The sequence below is a fragment of the Bos grunniens genome, chromosome X (assembly GCF_055505025.1).
Source record: "Bos grunniens cultivar Pamir isolate PY7600 chromosome X, Bosgru_T2T1.0, whole genome shotgun sequence".
Taxonomy (NCBI): Eukaryota; Metazoa; Chordata; class Mammalia; order Artiodactyla; family Bovidae; genus Bos; species Bos grunniens.
Window position 1 is genome coordinate 144,147,981 of NC_141194.1, and position 25,289 is coordinate 144,173,269.

At 44.1% G+C, this 25,289-nt stretch overlaps 1 protein-coding gene across 3 annotated transcripts in view; it reads right to left on the reverse strand.

Moving 5' to 3' along the window:
- Positions 1 to 25,003, reverse strand: part of DOCK11 (dedicator of cytokinesis 11) — a 212,089-nt gene extending 187,086 nt beyond the window's left edge. For 2 of the 3 annotated variants that reach the window (XM_086388270.1, XM_086388268.1), the window contains exon 1: positions 24,764 to 25,003. In XM_086388270.1, the coding sequence (XP_086244396.1) occupies positions 24,764 to 24,865 (102 nt within the window). In that variant the 5' untranslated portion in view covers positions 24,866 to 25,003. The remainder of the gene's footprint in view (positions 1 to 24,763) is intronic. The other variant, XM_086388269.1, reaches the window with a different exon arrangement.
- Positions 25,004 to 25,289: the final 286 nt, after the last annotated feature.

Sequence of the window (25,289 nt, forward strand, 5' to 3'; positions counted from 1 at the left end):
CACATGTGTCCCAATCTCACAGTAAGTGAACAGAATCGTACGCTATGTTGACTAACTGTATACAGGAAGATATGATTCTGGCACTAAGATCACAAAAATCAAAAGGAAAACTAACTCAGTTTTCCAGAGTTTATTTCTCCCTTTTGGAAAAGTTTCTGTGACACATCTGGAAGTGATTTTCTAACACACTAGTTCCAATGAGTCATCTACACTATTAAGCAATGATTCCATAGGGTGAACCCTGATCATATTTTTCCATTAAGTGGCATCCACCGAGGTCAATGAAAGGCAATGGCTGACCCAGACTTGGACAACCTCACCCTCCACAGCCCCATTTTATATTATCAAGAACGTCGGTTTTAAAAGGTATAGGAATGCAATCTATCTCCCAGCACTAACGCAAGACTTGTTCTAATACCCTTAGTCTCCTTTCACTGCAGAAGATGGATCCAAAGACTGCTATGGGGGAAGCAACACTCAGTAAAGCTGGCAAAAGAAATGTTATCAGGTCATGTGTAACCATGAGGCAATCAGAAATGGAGGGGTCAGGGTGGGCAGAAGAATAAGACAATCCATGGTATACAGAATTCAACTGGAGCACAAGACTCTTAATGCCACCAACAAGAATTTCCCAAGGAATATTCTAGAAAGGACTGCCAATCCACCCCTTGCCCGTTCATCCACATCCTAATACAGTGGCTCCAACATCAACTTTTCACCCATATCATAATTGGTTTCCTAATATTTAAAAGCTCTAGTATTGATGTTTAGAAGTATAACTTAAGTCCATTTCCCAGAGTCTTCTGACACTTGGATTTCTGTCAGATTACAATGAAAGAATGAGTCATGTTTTTTCAGAGACTAAGGAGCCACTTACAAAGGCTATTTTAAATCTTTCAGGTGACAAGGGTATTATTTAGTTCCCAGAAACAATAATTGACTAAATGGCTTCCTCAGGCCTGAAAGAGTTAATACAACTTCCCAGAGCGATTCTTCACTCCCAGGCACCAAAACAATCTGATTGTAAATGGCAAAGCAACAGTCTCAACTTTAAAGCATTAAATCCTACCTTACAAAAGATAAAAATTTGTGGGTGGTGATTTGCATTACAAAAGGATTTTCTTTGCTTCGCCAAAGAATTCCAATCAAACATATTCAAAAATCAGATTCCCCTAATGTATGCTAAATGATATGATTTGCACATGAGCTTCATTGAGCAAACACAGCTGTACCAAAGCTTGAATTTAATTACAGGTACCTCTTCATGTGGTTCTTCAATACCCATATCATTCCAGGGATTGGGGGGCGGGGGCGGGGAGGAAATTAGGACAGCTAACAGGCAAAGAAAAAAAAAATTAAAGATCCACACAAGCAGAAAAGAATTACGTTTATTTTTCTAAAAATAAAATATTTCATGTGTGGTGTTTTTTTAATAGACTAGTTTTTCAAGCAATTTTAGGTTCACAGCAAAACTGAAAGTACAGAGAGTTCAGTTCCCATGTACCCCCTGCTCACACGTACAGCACAACCCTCCCATCGTCAACATCCCCTACCAGAGTGGTACATTCGTTACAATCCATGAACCATCACTGATGCATGTTAATCACCCGCAGCCTATAGCTTACACTAAGGTTCACTCTTGGTGGTGTACCTTCTACGGGTTTGGACAAATACATAACAATATTTATCTCCCACTAGTCGGAGAAGGCAATGGCACCCCACTCGTGTACTCTTGCCTGGAGAATCCCATGGACGGAGGAGCCTGGTAGGTTGCAGTCCATGGGGTTGCACAGAGTCGGACACGACTGAAGTGACTTAGTAGTAGTAGTAGTAGAGTATCATACAGAATTGTTTCACTGCTTTAAAATTCCTCTGCACTCACCCTATTCAGCCCTCCCTCTCCTCTACTTTTAAGTTATGAAAATATTCAAAGCTCAGTTTAAATACAACAAATCAATTTTTATAAACCACTTTTATATTAAGATCAGAATGGGTGCTAGAAATAAAATGGAGCATGAAATGTGGTGGGGAAAAGACAGAGTACAAAAGCAACCAAAAAGAAATTAATTCAAGCATGTGCATACTGATAGAAAAAAAGGGGGAGCACACAGGGAAAAGGGAAAAAGAGGTCCTGCCTATCAAGATCTGCAGCATCATCTAATTATTTGAAATGTCAGAGGCAAGACCTTCCATTTCCAAGCTCTTAATTCATCCCCAATTCTCCCATCCATTTGTTTTAAATCCACAAGAAATCTAAGATTGCTTTTAAATAACAGAACAAAGATACAGCCTATTGTAATCTGTAATCCTGTTCAAAATCAGGAAAATGGCAACCATAAATCCTTGCAGTATCAATGCATATCAGCCGTTAATAGTTTTATTTGAAATTTCAGTGTCTCTAGTGATTGATTATATTAATGGCAGCAAAGGATGACTACAGTATCGACACACCTAAGACACAGGTAACACGCAAGAAAGGTGAGAGCAATTTTAATTTACATTTCAGAAAATTCAGGGTAGGCATTTCTGCCTCTCAAAACTTGTGAAGATAATATGAAACATTAAATAGATATATGCAGGTCTATGGGGTCGCACAGAGTCGGACACGACTGAAGCGACTTAGCAGCAGCAGCAGCAGATCTACAGACATATAGGTGTAAGTATGTACACATAAACCCTTTGAGACTTCACTTTATAGAGAACCCACTATGATCAAAATTAGGGGAATACTTAAGCAGATTGAAATGAAATGCAAATAGGAACTGAAGTCTCAATTTCTAGACCATCCTAAATTTATTGCTTCAAAAGAGAGAATGTGAGATGTGGAAAGCAATGAACAAGCAGCTGTAAGATTATAGGAAAAATATTTTAATAATAAGAGCACCATGCTAATTACTATATAGATACCATGTCATACACATATGCATTTATATGTGTCACCAAACTATAGCAAGCCTGAAAAGTAAGTACTGAGCTTTTCTTGAATTCTATCAATACTTTTTCCGATTACAGAAATAATACATTTTAAGAACAGAAAATGTAAAACAAGAAAAAAAATTTACTCATAATCTCAGCACTCAGAGATGCATACTGTTAATATTCTATATACCTACATGTATTATAAACACAGGCATTCCCTTTGAGAATGTTTCTTTGAATATAACAATAATACTAACAGCAAATATTTATTCAGTGCTTCCTATGTTTCAGGCATTATTTGTTCCCTTGTATTCTTTTACTCAATCCTTACAACAACCCTGTGAAGTCAGAACTATCTACCATCGTCTCCATTTTACAGGTGAGAAAACTGAGGCACAGAGTGGTTAAGCAACTAAAACCATATATTATCACATATGTGTTATTTTAAAAAAATACAATCATACTTTTCATGCTGTTTCATACTCTAAACTTTTTCCCATGTCAATAATAAACAGAGATGTCATTTTATTGACTGCATGGTTTTCTGGTGTGTGGATATAAATTTTGCCAACCCTTACTTTTGAACAGTCAGGCTGTTGAAGCTTGGGGCAGGGGTGTTGTTTTTTGTTGTTTTGCTACTGTAAACAACTCTGTAAGGCACCCTGATGTTGATACTATTTCCTCTTTACAAATGAGCATAAGGTGTTTCCACACGGTTTAATAGCCTGTCCAAGGTAACACAGAGGGTCAGAGGAATCACTGGGCCTTTCTGGCACTCAGACAACTATGCATTAGCTCCTTCTACTCTCCTGCCTGCTCCTTAGGCATTTACATGTTAATGAAGGCAATGGCACCCCACTCCAGTACTCATGCCTGGAAAATCCCATGGACAGAGGAGCCTGGTAGGCTGCAGTCCATGGGGTCACTAAGAGTCGGACACGACTGAGCAACTTCACTTTCACTGCTCACTTTCATGCATTGGAGGAGGAAATGGCAACTCACTCCAGTGTTCTTGCCTGGAGAATCCCAGGGACGGCGGGGCCTGGTGAGCTGCCGTCTATGGGGTTGCACAGAGTCGGACACGACTGAAGCAACTTAGCAGGACGAGATAAGTTGTCAACCATAGATAGTTATGAGGCTGAATGAAATCAAGTCCTCTCTCAAACTGGAGAACTGGAGTGGTAGGCTGAAAAATTCTCCCCCCACCCAGATATGTCCCCATCATAATCCCTGGAACTCCCAAATTATACCTTATGGCAAAGGGTCTCTAACATGTGTTTGAGTTCATAAGGGTCTCAAGATAAAGAAATCAAGATCACTCTGGATTATCAAGGTGGGGCCTAAATGCCATCACAAACATCCTTATAACAAAAAGGCAGAGGGAATGAGAAAGAATGAAATAATGCCATTTGCAGCCTCAAGGATGAACTTAGAGATTATCATACTGAGTAAAGTCAGTCAGAGAAATAAATATGGTATTATATCCCTTATATGCAGAATCTAAAAAGAAATGATACAAATGAACATTTTTAACAGAAGAGATACAGACTTACAGACTTAGAGAATGAATTTATGATTGCCAGGGGGAAGGGTGGAGGGAAGGGATAGTTAGTTTGGGATGGGCACGTACACACTACTATATTTAAAATGGATAACCAAAAAGGTCCTAAGGTATAGCACAGGGAACTCTGCTCGGTGTTAATGTGGCAGCTTGGACGGGAGGGGAGTTTGGGGGAGAATGGATATATGTATATGTATGGCTGAGTCCCTTTACCTTCACCTGAAACTATAACATTGTAAATCAGCCATCAGTTCAGTTCAGTTCAGCCGCTCAGTCGTGTCCAACTCTTTGCGACCCCATGAATCCCAGCACGCCAGGCCTCCCTGCCCATCACCAACTCCCGGGCTTCACCCAGACTCACGTCCATCGAGTCGGTGATGCCATCCAGCCATCTCATCCTCTGTCGTCCCCTTTTCCTCCTGCCCCCAATCCCTCCCAGCATCAGAGTCTTTTCCAATGAGTCAACTCTTTGCATGAGGTGGCCAAAGTACTGGAGTTTCAGCTTTACCGTCAGTCCTTCCAAAGAACACCCAGGACTGATCTCCTATAGAATGGACTGGTTGGATCTCCTTGCAGTCCAAGGGACTCTCAAGAGTCTTCTCCAACACTACAGTTCAAAAGCATCAATTCTTCGGCACTCAGCTTTCTTGACAGTCCAACTCTCACATCCATACATGACTACTGGAAAAACCATAGACTTGACTTTGTTGGCAAAGTAATGTCTCTGCTTTTGAATATGCTATCTAGGTTGGTCATAACTTTCCTTCCAAGGAGGAAGTGTCTTTTAATTTCATGGCTGCAATCACCATCTGCAGTGATTTTGGAGCCCAGAAAAATAAAGTCTGACACTGTTTCCACCGTTTCCCCATCTATCTCCCATGAAGTGATGGGACCGGATGCCATGATCTTAGTTTTCTGAATGTTGAGCTTTAAGCCAACTTTTTCACTACTTTCACTTTCATCAAGAGGCTTTTTAGTTCCTCTTCACTTTCTGCCATAAGGGTGGTATCATCTGCATATCTGAGGTTATTGATATTTCTCCCAGCAATCTCAATTCCAGCTTGTGCTTCTTCCAGCCCAGCGTTTCTCATGATGTATTCTGCATATAAGTTAAATAAGTAGGATGACAGTATACAGCCTTGATGTACTCCTTTTCCTATTTGGAACCAGTCCATTGTTCCATGTCAAGTTCTAACTGTTGCTTCCTGACCTGCATATAGGTTTCTCAAGAGGCAGGTCAGGTGGTCTGGTATTCCCATCTCTCAGAATTTTCCACAGTTTATTGTGATCCACACAGTCAAAGGCTTTGGCATATTCAATAAAGCAGAAATAGATGCTTTTCTGGAACTCTCTTGCTTTTTCCATGATCTAGCAGATGTTGGCAATTTGATCTCTGGTTCCTCTGCCTTTTCTAAAACCAGCTTGAACATCAGGAAGTTCATGGTTCACATACTGCTGAAGCCTGGCTTGGAGAATTTTGAGCATTACTTTACTAGCATGTGAGATGAGTGCAATTGTGCGGTAGTCTGAGCATTCTTTGGCATAGCCTTTCTTTGGGATTGGAATGAAAACTGACCTTTTCCAGTCCTGTGGCCACTGCTGAGTTTTCCAAATGTGCTGGCATATTGAATGCAGCACTTTCACAGCATCATCTTTTAGGATTTGAAATAGCTCAACTGGAATTCCATCACCTCCACTAGCTTTGTTCGTACTGATGCTTTTTAAGGCCCACTTGACTTCACATTCCAGGATGTCTGCCTCTAGGTAAGTGATCACACCAACATGATTATCTTGGTCATGAAGACCAAATCAGCTATACTCCAATATAAAATAAAAAGTTAAAAAGAAAAAAGAAACAGGCAGAGGGAGATTTGCAACTACCAAAGAGCAGGCAACATGACCCACAGAGGCAGAGACTAGAGTGATCCAGCCACAAGACAGGGAATGCTGGCAGCTACCAGACCTGGGAGAGACAAGGAACGGAAGTGGCCCTGAATTCTCCAAAGGAAGTGTGGCCCAGTGATACAGATTTTGGACTCTGGCCTCCAGAACTATAAGAGAATTCATTCATTGTTTTTAAGCCACCGAGTTGGTGGTAATTTTTTATGGCAGTCTCAGGAAACCAATACAGGAAGCAAGAGGCTATGGGCAACTTGTTCCGAATGTGTACATTCGGGCGGGGAGCAGTGAAGGATGGCCATTTGACCTAAACCCTGCAAGACAGATAAGATTCCCTTTAGCAAGGAAGGAAGTGGAAGGGCCTTCTAGGAAGAGGAATCAGCACGTGGAAAGCATGGAGATGAGAAGCTTTAGTGTTTTGGGGGAGCAGTAGTTACTGGACCACTAATGGTCCAGTGCAGCTGGAGCACAGGCAACAGGAAGGGATGTGATGGGAGAAGAGGATCCAAAAGTGGGACAGGAAGGAACAGGAAGTCCTGCTAAGAAATCTGGGTGCTCTTTTCCGGTAATGTGGAGCCAATGCAGGTAGAATTGAGTTTGGGGATTTTGTCATTTTCCCTCATCTTTCCTGAGAGGGAGCAGAATGGGAGGTCAGTTTCTAGCTATTTCAAGACAGTAACTGCTTTGCTTGTTGCCAAGATGATGATCCACTCTGGTATGTCATACTCTAGGGACATGGAGACAAGATCCTGCCTAAGGGATTTCTCCAGGGGAGGGACAAGAACCGTGACAGTGGGGCAGCCCTGCTCCATTCCACCTGGTGTCAACTGGGAGGACTCTGGTGCCCCCCGGGAGACTCTGCAATAACCCCTGTTGCTATGAAATGTGTATGGCCTCTGCCAACTCACCACCCCAAGAAAGCAAAATCCTCCATTAAACTGAACTTCATTTGTGTCTCCTGTGGAAGGTTTCACTTTTGAAACGCCTACTAAGCCAAAAAAAGGCCACTCTTTCCCAATGAAACACAGCAAAAAAAAAAAAACTCAAAACACACAAAGTGATGTAAACTGGGCTCTGGATTTGTAATTATATCATTTCTTAAACTCTTCATTCTTATTCCATAATTCCGCAGACAGAACCTCTGCTTCTTTTAGTTGGAACTAAATCCAAAGCCAGGACATTTTAGGGGACAACCTTGCCAGATGTGTAGCTCCATGACATTCCCTTAGCATCCAGGCCATTGAATTTCCAGAAAAGAAACCCAGCCATCACTAGCTCAGGCCTTTGGAATTTTCCATCCTTGGCTACAGAAAAGGTTAAAAAAAATAAACACAGTGATGGCCTTGTCCCATGGAGAACACTTTATGGCCGAACATGGGGGAGAGGGAAGGAAGAGGTGAGAAAAAGATGAAAAGGGCGAGTAAGAAAGTGCCCACAGTGGAAGGAAGTTTCCAGAGCACGGGGCTGGAGATGGGAAAGTTGTGGTGCAACTGGAGCCAGAGATCCAGATCTACAGAAGCTTTTTCTGGAAGGCTACAGTACAGAGAGGTGAGCGCTGATGGGAACAGCAACTGAGGAAAATCAAAATGAGGGGGGAACAGTCAGGGTACAGTTGAAGGTAGAAAGAGAAAGAAAGGAAATCTGATAAGGAGAGCACGAAGTCAGCCAAAGGAATCCAGCTCCAGTGGGCGCTGAGCTCAGAGCAAGTCTCAAGGCTTCAGCGGCAGTCTCCATGACATTCCTGTCTAGCCAAGTTTGCTGCCTTGAGAAATACGGGTCTGGATTGTTGTGAACTGTGGCCCTTCTTCTACAGGAAGATGGAGGACGTGAGAGCCAGCCAACCCTTGACTCCCAAAAGAAATCTGGCCTTTGCAGGTTTCAAATCTTGAACCCTCGAGTTGGAGAACTGGGTCCCAATGATCATATACAGCAGAGAACTGCACACAAGTGTCCTGCGCACTCCTTCACTAATTAATTCAAGGTCTTGAATTATCTGAGGTGACAGGGTGTGCTGCTATCATCTCCTGAATGTCTACTCACCCCCACTCTGGTCCCACCCACAACTTTCCCATTTGCCTAGTATGGTTTCTACAGGGGTAGATTTATTCCTGTCTGAATCTAAAGATATACTGGCTACTCTCATTAAATAGTTAATATTTTAATCTCTGGACTCCTGGTCTACTATAATGAGGGGGAAAAAATCCCTTCCTTCCGTCTTAACTTATTTTTATCCTTTAGTTTCTTCAGATTAAATCTTTGTCTCCCTTCCCCCACCCCACCCCCAACTTTGCTCTAAGTAGATTTAATCCATTAAAAAGAAATCAGTGGAAATAGATTCTCTGCTTCTCTTCAATTTAAGCAACAGTTCTAGAAGCATTTCCTTTGGGATTTTAGCATGACCCAAAGCAAAGTATCTATCTTTTCCTTCAGCTCAGGCAGCTTGCTATCTCTCACAGCTCAGCTTGCCTCTCTCTCTCTCTCTCTTTCTCTCTCTTCTTTCACTCACTCACAAACAACACATTTGCTCTGTAGTTGCTTCTGGTATATACCACACTCCCAGATGTTCCAGAGTCCTGAGGCATCAACTCTGTCATGAAGCTCATTGATCTAATGCCTACTGCCCATAAGCCATAATTCAGATGAGGGCTACTAAAAAAGAAAAAAACAAACAAACCCAAACTAGAAAGGAGTAAGTCAGTAAAATAATGTGAAATTAACTGCAATAAAACAAGCCAGGTTGAAGGGCAAGAGCCTGTAACATGAAAATGAACATCCATTTCTAAAGATTTAAATAGGATTACAGTTAATACCCTTTCACATTCTAGAGATAAGCAGTATATAAATACATTAGGAAAAAATTTTTATGATAATTCCACTGAAAACATCTGAATTTTTTTATGGAGATGGCTTATAAGGAGAATTGGAACAGTTTTCCTATTAAGCAGAAAGGAAAGGAAAAATGGAACAAGAGAAAGGGAAGATGGTTAATGTATATTTTGTCTATAAGATTTTTAATCAAAATCTTGCCAACCCCCAGATTTACATAATTTTTTTTAGTACATTTCAACCAGTTATTCAAGGGCCTGGAAAAAGATAGGCCAGCCCTCAGAGAAATATAGCCATGACCAATTAGAACTGATGTAAAAATAGAAAATGCAATCCACATCGATGATAGAGTGCTTCTTCAGGGCAGTCGGGCTCTCTGCCATCAGCTCATCATGGATATTGTTATAGCCAGTGTTCGGAGGGCTGATGAAAATGTGATCAGCCAGGAAGCTTTTGTGGTGTGTCTAAGATGGCAGTGACTGGACTTGGTGAATGAGAGAGGAAGTTTCAATTTCTCTCTCAACTGAAACCATCATGAAGCCAGAAGGAATCAGAGAGATTTTCCAGTCCTTCCCTCTGCTTCTCTAATCATGTGTTTTAGAAACCCATTTTTGGGAAAGAGTCCATCAATTACCTTGAATATACAGGAGGGCCATGGCCAGTCTAACTTGACCATCAGGATGAGTGAAATGCATCTCCACAGGACAAATGACAGGTGTCTTGGGCTTGTCAGTGAAACAGTTATTCTCTGTGATTTGAAACCATCCTTTTCTCTTTTAAACACACACACACACACACACACACACACACACACCCTTACCTCTTTACGCTTTAGCTGAGGGTGGAAAATTCCATAGGCCTGAACTGGCCAAATGCCTGCTAAGTGTCTGGCCAGCTTGTATCTTGAAACACCTCAAGTCTGAAAGCAGTGCCCACTTACAAGAACTCCAGACTGAGAGATTTTTGTGTGGGAAAATTTTTTTTTTAATTATGAAGAATTTAAGAAAACATCCAAACTGAAATTGCAGACTGCAAACCTATATTGCTTTCTTCCGGCCAAAATTCTCAAAAGGGATTGTGCTTTCTCATTCTAATTCTGTGAAGATTTCTGCACCTGGTTCACAGTGTGCCAGTCTATCAGACCCTCCTCCAGACCCTATGGTGTTCCTCATCCACCATAAGATCACCATTCCTCAACTTCCAGCAATGCCTGAGCACTAGGCAGATGCCCCCTTCTTATTTACTGGAACTTGTGACTATGTTATATTACATGGCAAAGGGATTCTGCAGATGTGATTAAATTAAGGACTCTGAGGTGAGAAGATTACCCTCACTAGTTATCCTGGTGGGAACAATGTAATCATGAGTCTTTCTAAGTGAGGGAGGGAGGAAGGCAGGAGAGTGAGAATCAGTGAAGGAGACGTGATGACAGAAGCAGTGTCACTATGACACGATGTGAGAAAGACCTGACCAGACATTGCTGGCATGAAGACAGAGGAAGGGGCCATGAGTCAAGGAATGTAGGCAGCCTCCAGAAACTGGAAAAGGCACCGTAAGAGCTCCCCGCCTAGAGCCTCTGGGAGGAAGTGAGGACTTACAGATACCTTGGCATTAGCCCAGTGAAACCTGTTTCAGACTTCCAACCTCCAGGACAGTGAGTTTAATAAACCTGTGCTGCTTTAGCGGAGAAGGAAATGGCACCCCACTCCAGTACTCTTGCCTGGAAAATCGCATGGGTGGAGGAGCCTGGTAGGCTGCAGTCCATGGGGTCGCTAAGAGTCGGACACAACTGAGTGACTTCACTTTCACTTTTCACTTTCATGCACTGGAGAAGGAAATGGCAACCCACTCCAGTGTTCTTGCCTGGAGAATCCCAGGGACGGGGGAGCCTAGTGGGCTGCCGTGTATGGAGTCGCACAGAGTCGGACACAACTGAAGCGACTTAGCAGTAGCAGTAGCAGCAGTGCTGCTTTAGACACTAAGTTTGTGGCAATGTTTCTAGTGGCCAGAGGAAATTAACAGACCATGCATCTGGTGCACATCTCAGCAGGGCCACCGCTAGAACTCCTCATGGAAGTATTCTGCCTCTTCTGAGTTCTCTAAGCAGACCTCCTGCTAAGCTCAAGCTACTGTGCAGTCACTGTGAGGGTAGGGCAGTCCTCCTCAGGATCAGCAACAAGATGAGAACCCCCCTAGAGGAACTGGGCACTTGACTGGCAAACCAAGACAGAGGGTTAGATACGGGGTCAAGCCCAGGACACAGGGACAGCAACCCCTGGGGACAAGAAAGAAGATCAAACCCAGGGACCAGCAGTGGATTTGACAGGGCAGAACCAACAGCCTAGATGACTTAAGGCTCAGCCCCCAAGCTTTGAATACAACGAGTTTTCCAAAGTCCCCTGCTTAGGGCTCTGCACCTGGGGTGATGCCAGGCTGGCAGTGGACATCCGAGTAGCTCCTGCTCCACACTGAGGTAGCAGGGCGAGGGAGCTGGGCATCAATCACAGAACTGAAGTGAGAAAGCCCTGCAGAATTCTCCTCTGACTTCCCCAGTGAGAATTCAGCCAGACCATTTCATTTTGTTTGGAAGGGGCAGACAGAGGCAGAACTCCTCTGTAAGCAGTCACGTGGCTCACCAGCAGTGGAGGAGTGATTCTCCCCCAGGTCAGGTTAGCAGGGAGTACCTTCTTTGCGGCACAAGCACTAGAGCATGAGCTAAACACTCTGCTGGCAGAAGAGAGCTGTGGTGCCTATGAGCTTTCCAATAACTGTTTGGTTCAGTGTTTGCAACAGTTGATGGAGAGCCCTCCTGGATTTCAGTTCTTTCTGGGTGGGAAGTTAGGCAACTTAGAAGGTGGTATGCCCTCCTTCAGGTCTCTAGGAAATCATTTAATGGACCGAAGCCTTGAGAACTTGTTAACCTATGAAAATAAACTGGTTTTGCCAACAACATTCTTCTACTCATGCCATGAACATTGACAACAGGTCCTGTAAGGCGTAAATCTGGCAGTTTGACAAGTGGGAAAACTAAACTGCTCATATAAAAGGCATGGAGAGAAATATATATGTTGTTATTTTTGGACAGCACTAACCTGCTTGGGAAAAAAAAAAAAAAACATAAAAAACAGTTCCCTGAAAATGATCCCATGTACCTCAGCTGAACCAGTGTCCTGGAGATATTTTTTCCCCCATATCATTATTCAAACAGCAAAGAAAGGAAGAACGGCCAACAGCAAACAGTTCTCAAAATCCTTTGGCTGACTTTGGCAAGGAAAAATCTATACTGATCTTGCCTGCATTGCTCAATAACAACATCACCCCTCTTTTTTTCCTTCTGTCCTCACCTTCTACTTTCCCATAAAAGAGACCTAAGCTTGTTCAGAAATAAACACTGTTTCCCAATAGGAGGAGATCATCACCCAAATCACACTAAAAGAGATTCCTCCACCCAATCTATTGTGGAATCTGGCCCGGGAGCTAGTGCTTCTTTACCTGATTATGCCAAAGAAATTGAAACACCTGGAGTTCATTACCTGTTCTGTCATTTAGCAAACATGGGTGGCCTACAGCCTGCCTCACTTGAAACCATGCCTCTGTTCCCTTCTGATGGGAGAGAGGTGACGGCAATGCAGTATGCATTTCATAGCGACCTGGAAGAACGTGTGAGGGAGGTCAGAGACATAGCTGCAGTTTTTTAAAACTCTTCCTAAGATCAGGGCTATAAAAATACAAGGTCTTTTCATTGTCCAACCACCATTTCGTACAAAGGCATTCCCCAGCCTCCTGACCCACTTCACCGAAGCACTTCAAATAAAGATGTTCTGGTCTCAGAGGCTTAGAAGAACACTTGACTTCTTAGTTAAATCTCACCCAGTCCAATCTTTAAGCCACTAGGGAAAGCAACAGGAGGGAAAAACTGAAGTATCAGAGTACCTTCAAACATTTCTCTGCAGCTTGAAACATAACACAATCTGACATAAGCTGTTGAGAAAGGCCAAAATATAACTTCCTGTCAACAATAAACTCAATGGGCAATAAAAATAAAGTGGCAAAGAATGGCAGGAAATCATTAATAGCAAATTTTGGCATGATTGTGTGAGGCTCTGCATAGACAATAGGTAAACCTCACATCCCTGGAACAATTGGCATGTTTTCTACCGTATCAACCACAATGGAAACCTCTCCACACCATTCCTAATAGAACTGACCCTGCTACTGCAAAACCAAGATAACTGGGTAGAAAAGGACATTAATTTCTTGCTGCTACTGCTAAGTCGCTTCGGTGGTGTCCGACTCTGTGTGACCCCATAGACAGCAGCCCACCAGGCTCCCCCGTCCCTGGGATTCTCCAGGCAAGAATTAATTTCTTAGGAGACCTTTAAGCTTGAAACGTGCCCACTAAAATTACATGTTTCCACAATACATCTTTTAAAAGGCATTTGAATGTCAATATTCATTTGATTATTTTTGAAGTAAGGATGAATGCATGAAATGAAGATTAATAAAGTTTTGAGAGGGAAAGGAAGGGTTGTTGAAGTTCTAGTCTTCCATACAGAGCCCAGTGCTCTTCTAGCCACGCTTTTGCAGGAACCATGATAAAGAGCCAGTCATAAGTTCCCCAGACCAGAGAACCTTCCCCGGACATGGGATGGGATGTTCTTCCCCACTAGACAACTAGCCTTCCCACTCATTCATCTGGCTAGTCTGAAAGCAGGAACTGCCAAAAACCCAGAGTTTTTGTTTTGTTCCTACCTCACATCCACTGGGCTCTCTGATATGACCCCATCCACCTGAGAATGGCGGTTCCCCAGGACCTCATGGGCAGCCAGCTTATTCTGCCAAGAGGGAATGATTCTTAGCTCAGCCATGTATGTAGCTCACCCTCTGGGGCATTACCTGGAGCAAGGAAATAAAAAAGCAAGAGTAGGGATTCCTAACCTTCAAGCTATGACAAACCTAGACAACATATTAAAAAGCAGAGACATCACCTTACTGAGAAAAGTCTGTATAGTCAAAGCAATGGTTTTTCCAGGAGTCATGTATGGATGTGAGAGTTGGATGATAAAGAAGGCTGAGCACCAAAGAATTGATGCTTTCAAACTATGGTGCTGGAGAAGATTCTTGACAGTTCCTTGGACTGCAAAGAGATCAAACCAGTCAATCCTAAAGGAAATCAACACTGTATATTCATTGGAAGGACTGATGCCAAAGTTAAAGCTCCAATACTTTGACCACCTAATGCGAAGGAAAAAGACCCTGACGACTCATGGAAAAAGACCCTGATGGAAAAAGACTCATGGAAAAGACTCTGATGCTGGGAAAGAATGAAGGCTGGAGGAGAAGCGGGCAACAGAGAATGAGATGGTTGGATGGCATCACCAACTCAATGGACATGCGTTTGAGTAAGCTCCAGGAGTTGGTGATGGACAGGGAAGCCTGGTGTACTGCAGTTCATAGGATCTCAAACAGTCAGATATGACTGAGTAACTGAACAACAACAGGGCTTCCCTGGTGGCTCAGTGGGAATCCACCTGCAAATCCACCTGCCAGTGCAGGAGGGAGGGGTTTGATCCCTGGTCTGGGAAGATCCCCCATGCCATGGAGCAACTAAGCCCAAGTGCCACAACCACTGAAGCCTGTGTGTCTGGAGCTCATGCTCCACAAGATAAGCCACCACAAAGAGAAGCCCGAGTACCACAACCAGACAGTAGCCCGCATTTGCTGCAACTAGAGAAAAGCGCATGAAGCGATGAAGACCCAGCATAGCCAAATCCAGGGATGCAAGGATTCTTCAATATCTGCAAATCAATCAATGTTATACACCACATTAACAAATTGAAAAACAAAAACCATATGATTATCTCAATAGATGCAGAGAAAGCCTTTGACAAAATTCAACATCCATTTATGATAAGAACTCTCCAGAAAGCAGGAATAGAAGCAACATACCTCAACATAATAAAAGCTATATATGACAAACCCACAGCAAACATTATCCTCAATGGTGAAAAATTGAAAGCATTTCCTCTAAAGTCAGGAACAAGACAAGGGTGCCCACTTTCACCATTACTATTCAACATAGTTTTGGAAGTTTTGGCCACAGCAATCAGAGCAGAAAAAGAAATAAAAGGAATCCAAATTGGAAAAGAAGTAAAACTCTCACTGTTTGCAGATGACATGATCCTTTACATAGAAAACCCTAAAGACTCCACCAGAAAATTACTAGAACTAATCAATGATTATAGTAAAGTTGCAGGATATAAAATCAACACACAAAAATCCCTTGCATTCCTATACACTAATAATGAGAAAATTGAAAGAGAAATTAAGGAAACAATTCCATTCACCATTGCAACAGAAAGAATAAAATACTTAGGAATATATCTACCTAAAGAAACTAAAGACCTATATATAGAAAACTATAAAACACTGGTCAAAGAAATCAAAGAGGACACTAATAGATGGAGAAATATACCATGCTCATGGATTGGAAGAATAAATATAGTGAAAATGAGTATACTACCCAAAGCAATTTATAGATTCAACGCAATCCCTATCAAGCTACCAACGGTATTCTTCACAGAGCTAGAACAAATAATTTCACAATTTGTATGGAAATACAAAAAACCTCGAATAGCCAAAGCTATCTTGAGAAAGAAGAATGGAACTGGAGGAATCAACCTACCTGACTTCAGGCTCTATTACAAAGCCACAGTTATCAAGACAGTATGGTACTGGCACAAAGACAGAAATATAGATCAATGGAACAAAATAGAAAGCCCAGAGATAAATCCACGCACCTATGGACACCTTATCTTTGACAAAGGAGGCAAGAATATACAATGGATTAAAGACACTCTCTTTAACAAGTGGTGCTGGGAAAACTGGTCAACCACTTGTAAAAGAATGAAACTAGAACACTTTCTAACACCTTACACAAAAATAAACTCAAAATGGATTAAAGATCTAAACGTAAGACCAGAAACTATAAAACTCCTTGAGGAGAACATAGGCAAAACACTCTCCGACATACATCACAGCAGGATCCTCTATGACCCACCTGCCAGAATATTGGAAATAAAAGCAAAAATAAACAAATGGGACCTAATTAAACTTAAAAGCTTCTGCACAACAAAGGAAACTATTAGCAAGGTGAAAAGGCAGCCTTCAGAATGGGAGAAAATAATAGCAAATGAAGCAACTGAAAAACAACTAATCTCAAAAATATACAAGCAACTCCTACAGCTCAACTCCAGAAAAATAAATGACCCAATCAAAAAATGGGCCAAAGAACTAAATAGGCATTTCTCCAAAGAACACATGCAGATGCCTAACAAACACATGAAAAGATGCTCAACATCACTCATTATCAGAGAAATGCAAATCAAAACCACTATGAGGTACCATTTCACGCCAGTCAGAATGGCTGCGATCCAAAAGTCTACAAGCAATAAATGCTGGAGAGGGTGTGGAGAAAAGGGAACCCTCTTACACTGTTGGTGGGAATGCAAACTAGTACAGCCACTATGGAGAACAGTGTGGAGATTCCTTAAAAAACTGGAAATAGAACTGCCTTATGATCCAGCAATCCCACTGCTGGGCATATACACTGAGGAAACCAGAAGGGAAAGAGACACGTGTACCCCAATGTTCATCGCAGCACTGTTTATAATAGCCAGGACATGGAAGCAACCTAGATGTCCATCAGCAGATGAATGGATAAGAAAGTGGTGGTACATATACACAATGGAGTATTACTCAGCCATTAAAAAGAATACATTTGAATCAGTTCTAATGAGATGGATGAAACTGGAACCTATTATACAGAGTGAAGTAAGCCAGAAAGAAAAACACCAATACAGTATACTAATGCATATATATGGAATTTAGAAGGATGGTAACAATAACCCTGTGTACGAGACAGCAAAAGAGACAGCAATGTATAGATCAGTCTTATGGACTCTGTGGGAGAGGGAGAGGGTGGGGAGATTTGGGAGAATAGCATTGAAACATGTATAATATTATGTATGAAACGAGTCGCCAGTCCAGGTTCGATGCACAGTACTGGATGCTTGGGGCTGGTGCACTGGGACGACCCAGAGGGAGGGTAGGGGAGAGAGGAGGGAGGAGGGTTCAGGATGGGGAACGCGGGTATACCTGTGGTGGATTCATTTCGATATTTGGCAAAACTAATACAATATTGTAAAGTTTAAAAATAAAATAAAATTAAAAAAAAAAAAGAAATGAATACATTTTTTTTTAAGGCAAGGGTACCTGCTTCCCTTCTACCCATTTACTGTTGTCTGTTGACTTGTCACACATACACAAAAGACCTCCTGCACACCATCAAGCCCAGGACAAATAATGCAGGCCAACAGTCATTCAGTGCCCTCCATGTGCCAAGCCCTGGCCCGCAGTGCTTCACATGCAACTCGCTGAAGCCTTTCAACAAACCCACAAGAGGGTTCTCGAGTCCCAGAAGGTTAAAAAACTGGCCCAAGATCACCCAGCTAATAAGCCACTAAGCTGGACTTTGAACCCAGGCCGTAAGCTTTCAGAGCCTACTCTGCCCTACTAAACACGCTTCACAGGCAACGGAGCTGAATGAAACTGTCCCTTTGCCCCAGTTACTGCTCTGGGAGCCTGCAGGGTGCGGCCCTGCAAGAGTTGGAAAGGCATCTGGCTCTGAGCTGATATAAGTGACATGCTAACGTTACCATGAACCCCGCTGCAGTCTGACAAAAGCTGAAGGAAACCAAGAGATATAAATCCCAAACAGAGATGTATCATCAAATGACCGTTAGGATTTACAGAAAAGGGGAAACCGCTCTCGCGCTTTCTCCCGTCTGTGGTTTCTGGCCTTCCCTTCTGTGTTTCAGAAAGAAAGAAAAAAGAAAATGGCACACACAAAAAAAACTAACAACTTTTCAACATACTTATGATTTTATGTGTCAGAAGAAAGCAAAAGCAGAGAGGTGAAGACACCTCTGAATGGAATTCCAACAAACGAGCAACAGGGGCTCCCAGGGTGGAGCGCTGGGGGTCTAGGAAGATAGCAAGGACTTCGGCAGCTCACAGAGGTCAAGTCAAGGAATGGCAAGATGAGTGTCAGACAACTGCCGTTTACTTTCTCCATTCTTATGTTTTTTTTAAAAAAAGGCCTCTGTAGTTCAGTAAATGTGGGCAATGCCAAGAAGAACACTTAATTAGCAGAGGCTCATTTAACACTAACACTGTTGAGCCCAGAAGGATCAAACTCTTGAAAAACCCTTAAGGATCACAAAAAAGATCGTCACAGGGCCCTGGGCAGAAATGATGTAACTAGCTGAAGAGAGAAGCCACACCACCATCTTCTCTATTTCAGTCATTTGCATACATCTCATCTCCCTTCCGGGCCTGACAGTCCCTCCAGGGCAGGAAACCTCCAGCCTCTTTGGGGGAAAGACGCTAGTGAGGCTGAGCCCTTGGAGAGGAGGCTGCTCGAGGGTGACCTAACTTCCCATGAAGTCTGGAGAGGCCGCTATTGCTGCCCGGCCTCCCACTTCCCTAATCACCCCCAAAGGTGCAAACTTCTTCAATCAGCTAATCTCTCCTACAATCTCACCTCACCAGCTGCTCAACCCTGGCTCTTCCTCCCCTTCCTAATCCCATCTGGGACACTCTTTTGGCCCTCAACAACCCCAGTCTTTTGCCAAAACACAACACTACACACTCTCTCCCTTCCCCTCTCATGGAACACGCTGATCCTGCAGATCACCCGGGTGGACAAACTTCAGCCATCTTGACTCCACCTCTCCCCATCCCACTTTCTCTCCCTCCCACTTCTTCCTTTCCCCACTCCGACGCCCCCTTCAAGACATCACTAAATCCTGTTGATTTTATCACTTCTCTTCTGCCTTATCTCCATTGTCACTGCCTCAGTTATGCCTTTGTTGTCCCTCTTCAGAGGGTTAGGGTATGAAATACTGCTCCCTTCTTTATTGTAATCTGTATTAGACCCTTCCAGAATACAGTTTTTGTTATAGAGAAATCTAGTAACAGTATTTCATACGCATTTTGGATATGAGTCAAGAAGTCAGGGACTTACCTTTATGAATCACTTATACATCAGACACTTTCCAAATATTACCTTCTTTGACCCCACGAGAACTCCACAAGGTTAGGACAACTATCTACCCCCATTTCACAGATGAGGACAACAAGATCTGGTTACTTGCCTCAGTTCACAATGCAAGCTGGTGACAGAGGGCAGATTCAAGCCCAGGTCTGACTCTTGAACCTGGGCTCTGCCTTCCATATTTTAAGGAGGACACTGAAACCTTGGAAAGGAGCCCAAACAAGACAAATGTGATGGTAAAGCATCTTGAAACCAAATCATGTGAGGAAGGAACAAAATGAAGGCTGTTTGGCTTTGGGAAGAGACAATTTTAAAATGCCATGGTGGCAGTCTCCAAATATTTGAAGGGTTGTCATGTGAAAGAGGAAGCAAACATTCTGTGTGTCTCCAAACAGCAGAGCTGGGCCTAGCCTAGCAGTGGAACTTACAGAAAACACATTTCAGCACAACATTTTTACCCAGCCCTCTCATAGGCGGAGAGTGGCTAAGAAGCTAGTCCCCGTTTGTCAGGGGTGGTACAGGGGACATTCCTGCCTTGAGTAGGCAAGTGGCCTAGATCTGTGTTTCTGTGCACTGTGCACATCAAAATCACCTTGGGTTGTTTTTAAAAATACAGATGCCTGGCCCCACCCCAGACTTATCGAAACAGAATCTTAGGGCTAGAGACCGTTAGTGCGAGGATTACAAACCAGGAAATAAGTCTGTAAGAAGGTTCACTCGAATCCTCAAAAGAAGAAATACAAATGGCTAATCACACATGCAAACTTGTTCCACTTCAAGACTAATGAAAGGAATGCAAATTAGAAGAGTGTTATGCCCTTGATCACCTATCAGATTGCAAAGGTTAAAAAATATTAATTGCCAGTGCTGGATGCGGGGTGGAGAGAGGAACACGCACACATTCTGGTGACGAAACAGTAAATGGTAATAACATTCTGCAGCGCAATTTAACATCAGGTTTAAGGGGAACTTTTAATGCTAAATACGTATCTAATGTTGGAGCAAACAATTCTGGTGCTACATATTTATCCTAGATGGTCAATCTAGCAAGTTTGAAAGTACCTGCTCAAAGATGTTCATTCCAATCCATGTTTATACCTGCACTGTCCAAAATAACTTTATGCAGTGATGCAAATTTGCTCTCTGTGCTGTCCTACTTGCCAATTACTAGACACGTGTGGCTATTGAGCACCTGAACTGTGGCAAGTGCAGTTTAGGAGCTGATTTTTAATTAATTTTAATTTTTTAATTAATTTTAATGCAAATGTAAATAGCCACAGATGGCCAGTAGCTACTGTCTGGGAGAGCTTGTGTTCAGAATGCCACAAAATTATAGCTTCTCAAGGTATCAAACAATAAAGGATGATTAGCTATAATCCACCCACAGTGTAATTTTTGGCAGTCGTTAAACATGATTATGTAGACTTATATTACTGATGTCAAGAAATGTTCTTAAAATATGGATAAGTGAAATAATTATTTAAAAGTTTGTATGATAAATTTGTTTAACACATTCAGCTTAAGAAACAAATTCTACTATTTGATGCTTCTAAGTAACCTCTGCACTGGGCTTGCAGACAGATCCTTCCTTTTCCAAACCTGGAAAAGCCAACAGGAGCAGCGAAGACTATTTCATTGAGAGCCCAGCTAAGTCTTTGAACTGGAGTGTGCATGTGTGTGTGTGTGTGTGTGTGTGTGTATGTTAGTCGCTCAGTCGTGTCCAACTCTTTGTGACCTGCTATAGGGCTACACTTCTCTGTCCATGGGATTTTCCAGGTAAGAATACTAGCGTGAACTGCCATTTCCTTCTCCAGGGGGTCTTCCCGACCCAGGGATCGAACCCAGGTCTCCTGCATTGCAGGCGATCAAAACCCATTGCAACTGGCTTTATTATTTTGTACTCAATTAAGTATATTCCACAAATTCCCTTGGGAAGAGGGAGCAGGGGAGCTGATTCATTTTCAGGCCTTCCCTAAGTGCGAACCTAAGGAACACTTCTGGGTGTGTGTGTGTGTGTGTTACAGGGGTGAGTGAGTGTGTGTGTGTGTGTGTGTGTGTGTGTGTGGAGAGCTTTTCTCTACTGGCCTTGTGTGCAATGGGGCCAGCCTGGGGACCATGCATGCATTGCCTTGCCTCAAGGGGCTACAACCCGTAATATCTAGCAACTCTTTCCTGATCCTTTGGCGCACAAGGAATTGAGGGTATATTCAGCAGCAGCAAGCAAACAGTTTTGAAACACCTACTAGGCGACTTTCCCAGGCTGACACAGGGACTCCTCCCAAGGGCAGCCAGAATACAAAAGGTTTATCAAATGGCTTTGTCCCCTCATAGGCACAAACAGCTCCATCCTGAATTCTAACAAAAACAGCACTAAAACTCTGCATTCTAAAATGTGTGTATATATGTAAACACTTCTCAGTTAATCACATACACTCTCAGGTTATAATATTCCTCCCCAAGTCTTTCTTGAGAAACCTCTGCCAGTGGTTAATTCTGTAATTATCCCTTTGCTTGAGTTAAAAGTATCCTTCATAAAAATGCCAAACTTACAGGAAAATGCAGCCACAAAATGGTCTTTCTTTCTCTGCTTCATTATTTAGTTAATAGATTCGAGGAAGTACTGATAACTGGATGAAGGTCTGAATACACAACTACATGCTATATATAGCCCAGGCCTTCTGAATTTTTCAAACAGTGAACAAAACTGAATGATGTTAGCAATATGCCAAAAAGGGTATAACTGGTTTTTTTTTTAAACAAACCACCTAAACAGGAAATTCTGTATATTTGTTCAGCTTGGTGGGTTTTCCAACTTCTAGTAAAAGATACACCACAAGAAAGCTTGATCTACAGCAGGAATGACTCCATATTGGAATCTAATGAATGTGACTCCATGTTGAAGCCCTAACTTGAGTGTCGTGGGTTTACAGCAGCAAGTATAAATCCCACCTCAGCTGTCACAAATAAACATTTTGGGTCTTAAATCAGAAAAGAATCAGACGTTATGTCGGCAGCTGCAACGTGCATGGTCTACTCACTCTCCAGTCACGCGTGGCTTTACTTAATGAGCTCTTGGTGTCAGGAAAACAGGGGCCAAGAAAAAGAGCCATTTAGGAGAGTATACTCCTTTATGATTGTTTCCTCATTTCTTAATTGACTGAACCACTTTAAAACAGCATTCACTAATGTGCTATGAATAATCTATAATTGACGTATGTATATAATCTGGGCATCCTCCTGATAAACACATATGTACACCCAATCCAGGCTGGAACTAATGAAACAAATGAAAATAAAGTAATCCACATTCACTCATCATTTTAAGGCATCTAGGATTGTGTCTTGCACACAGTAAGGACTCAACAGATATAGATTTAGATTCCTAGAATCAGTTCTCCCCACCTCCCAAAATTTCAGTGTGGACTACATACCAAAGTAGTAAATAAATATTCCTGTGCCTTGCCTGTTAAAGTCTGTAGCCTTGGTTCCCAAGTAAGCTAGATTGGAGTCTCCTCCCACTAACAGCTTTCTGAGCTTTGCCAAAGAGTCAGTGGTTAGGAAGGTACCTATGTTACCCCAAATTATTTTTCAAACCCGAAAACCTGGGCAAGAATGCTAATGTTAACTTTACGCTGCTGAGGGTGGCAGGTCAAATGCTGGTCAAATCCCAGTGGAGGTTTGCTGAGGCCCATTTATTCTCTTGAGACCATCTGTCCACTTCACAGGGTGTGGTAGAGAGCCAGCTACCCATGCTTAAGTAAGATTTTTCTTTCTTCCTGAATTTAGAAAAGGGTTTCCTGTGCAAGGGAGATTGAATCACTTGTTAACAATCACCCGAGATAAGAGCCCTGGTATAAATTCCCTACACACAGCTTGTTTTCCAATCTTAAGGGGCTGTGCTGACAATCGAGGTTCCAATCTGACCCCAACAGGACCTCATTCTACAATCAGTGAGACACACAATCAGCCAAGTCCATTAAAACAACATTAAAGGTCTGGGTTTTTAGCTCTGCTAAACAGCAGGATTAAACTTTCAAGGTTCCAGCCAGGATAGAGAGATTTCTTTAAAGTCACTTGGCTTTGCACAGTTGTAGCTATTAGGGATCAGATCTTTATCTCAAAGGTACATATTTTGCCTTTGATCCTCCTCCAGAAACTCCCACTAATGTCAACTTTCTCCACAGTTGGGATCAGGTCCCTGGCCTCCTTTTTTTTTTTTGGCCTCCCTTTTATGTTGGTTTTATCAGATACTACAAGATCAACAGAAAAATTACATGGAAAGGCTGTGAAGTTCCCTTGAGATGATAAGTTGTTTTAACAAAAACAGCTCACTCTTAAATGGTGAAATTTAAACACAGCAGATAACTTGCTGTAAGGTAGAGGTACCAGAGAGAGATGAAAACGACCAACCAACCAACCAAAGCAACAAAACAAACAGTAATTAACCAGTCTGATTGCTTATTTAGGTTTTGATCGCTGGTCCAGGAAATTGGCAACAAGCGTCTTGAAAACAGAAGAGGCCCGTTAGTACCCGTCCGCTGAGCTCCCGAGTCTGACAACCCGAGGGTACAACGGAAGGGTTCCCAAGGGGTCAGCTCGCTTTCCAATCCCCATCCCCCAGCCCTGAGCGGTGGGGCTCTGAGCCCAGGTCCTCCATCCCCAGACTAGCGCACACCATCTTCTCCTAAAACCCCATGGGCCCATCTCCTCGCCTCTGGAGCGCTCCCGGGTCCCAGGGGACACCCTGGCCCTGCGGCTGCCGAGCCCGCGCCCACTCGCCCCGGGACCCCGTTGTCTCCAATCCGCTCCCTTCTGGGCGCCAGCGCCAGCAGCACCCCTTCTACACCCATCACCACCCTCTCCCCAGTAGCAGGAGGAAGTCGCTGCGCTTCCTCCGTTCTCACCGCCCGCCCGAGCTTGGGCGCCCGGGGCTTTCTGGGTGGGGTTCTTTTTTTGTGTACACGGTGTGAGTGTCTGTGTGTGTGTGTGTGCGTGCGCGCGCGTGCGTGTGTGTGCAAAACGCTCATCGCATCCTTCCGCCTAGGCTGCCTCAGGTGCGGCCAGGAGGGAATCAGGATCTCGCCGCGCCGGGGTCTCAGGCTCTTTGTGCGGGTCTCGGGGAGCAGGGTCCGCTCTCCAGCTCACGCTCCCCTCCCGGGGCCCGGTTCCGAGCCCCCGATGGCCCGTCGGCGTCCAGCCAGGCGCACGCTTCCTCCGCCGTGCGGGGCAGCCGGGCAGCCGCGGCGCTGTCAGCGGGCACCTGGGACTCGGACCCCCAGCGATGGGTGGCCGCGGCAAAAACTTACTGAAGCGGAGCAAAAAGCGCGGAGCGCACCGGGCGGCCACAGGCTGAGCCGTCCGTCCCGGCCCGGCGCGCGCGCGGGAAGCCGCCCGATCGTCCTCGCCTGGAGCGTGTCCCTCGGGACCCCTCGGTCACTCACCAGCACCACCGAGCTCCGCACGGCCTCCGACACGCTCTGCCGGAGCTCGGCCGCCGTGCCAGGCTTGCTGAGCCGCTTGGTGAATTTGCGCACTTCGGCCATGGCAGCGGCGGGCAGGTCTCGGCGGGCGTGCTCAGTGCCCGGGGCCGGGGCGGCCGCGGCTGCTCCCGGTGTTTACACGCCGGCTGGCCGGCCACATCGCAGCTCGGCGGCGGCGCGGCTCCCGCGGCTCCTCCTCCCGCCCCCCGCGGCCCCGCCCTCCTTCGCTCGCTCGCAGTCCTGCCCCACAGCAGCGGCCGCTCCCTCCCCTAGAGAGCCGGAGCTCCGCGCGCGAGCTGCGGGAGGAGGAGGGTGTGTCTGGCGGGGAAGGGTGTGCGGAGGGGGAGGGAGCGCGGGAGGGGGGCCCGGGGTCACGAGGGAAGAGGGGGGAAGTGGCAACCGCTCGGGCTCCGCCCGCAGCTGATGTTGCTGGTGCAGCCGCATCCGGGAAAGGAGATCTGGCTGCTTCATTTTTCGTGTGTATTTG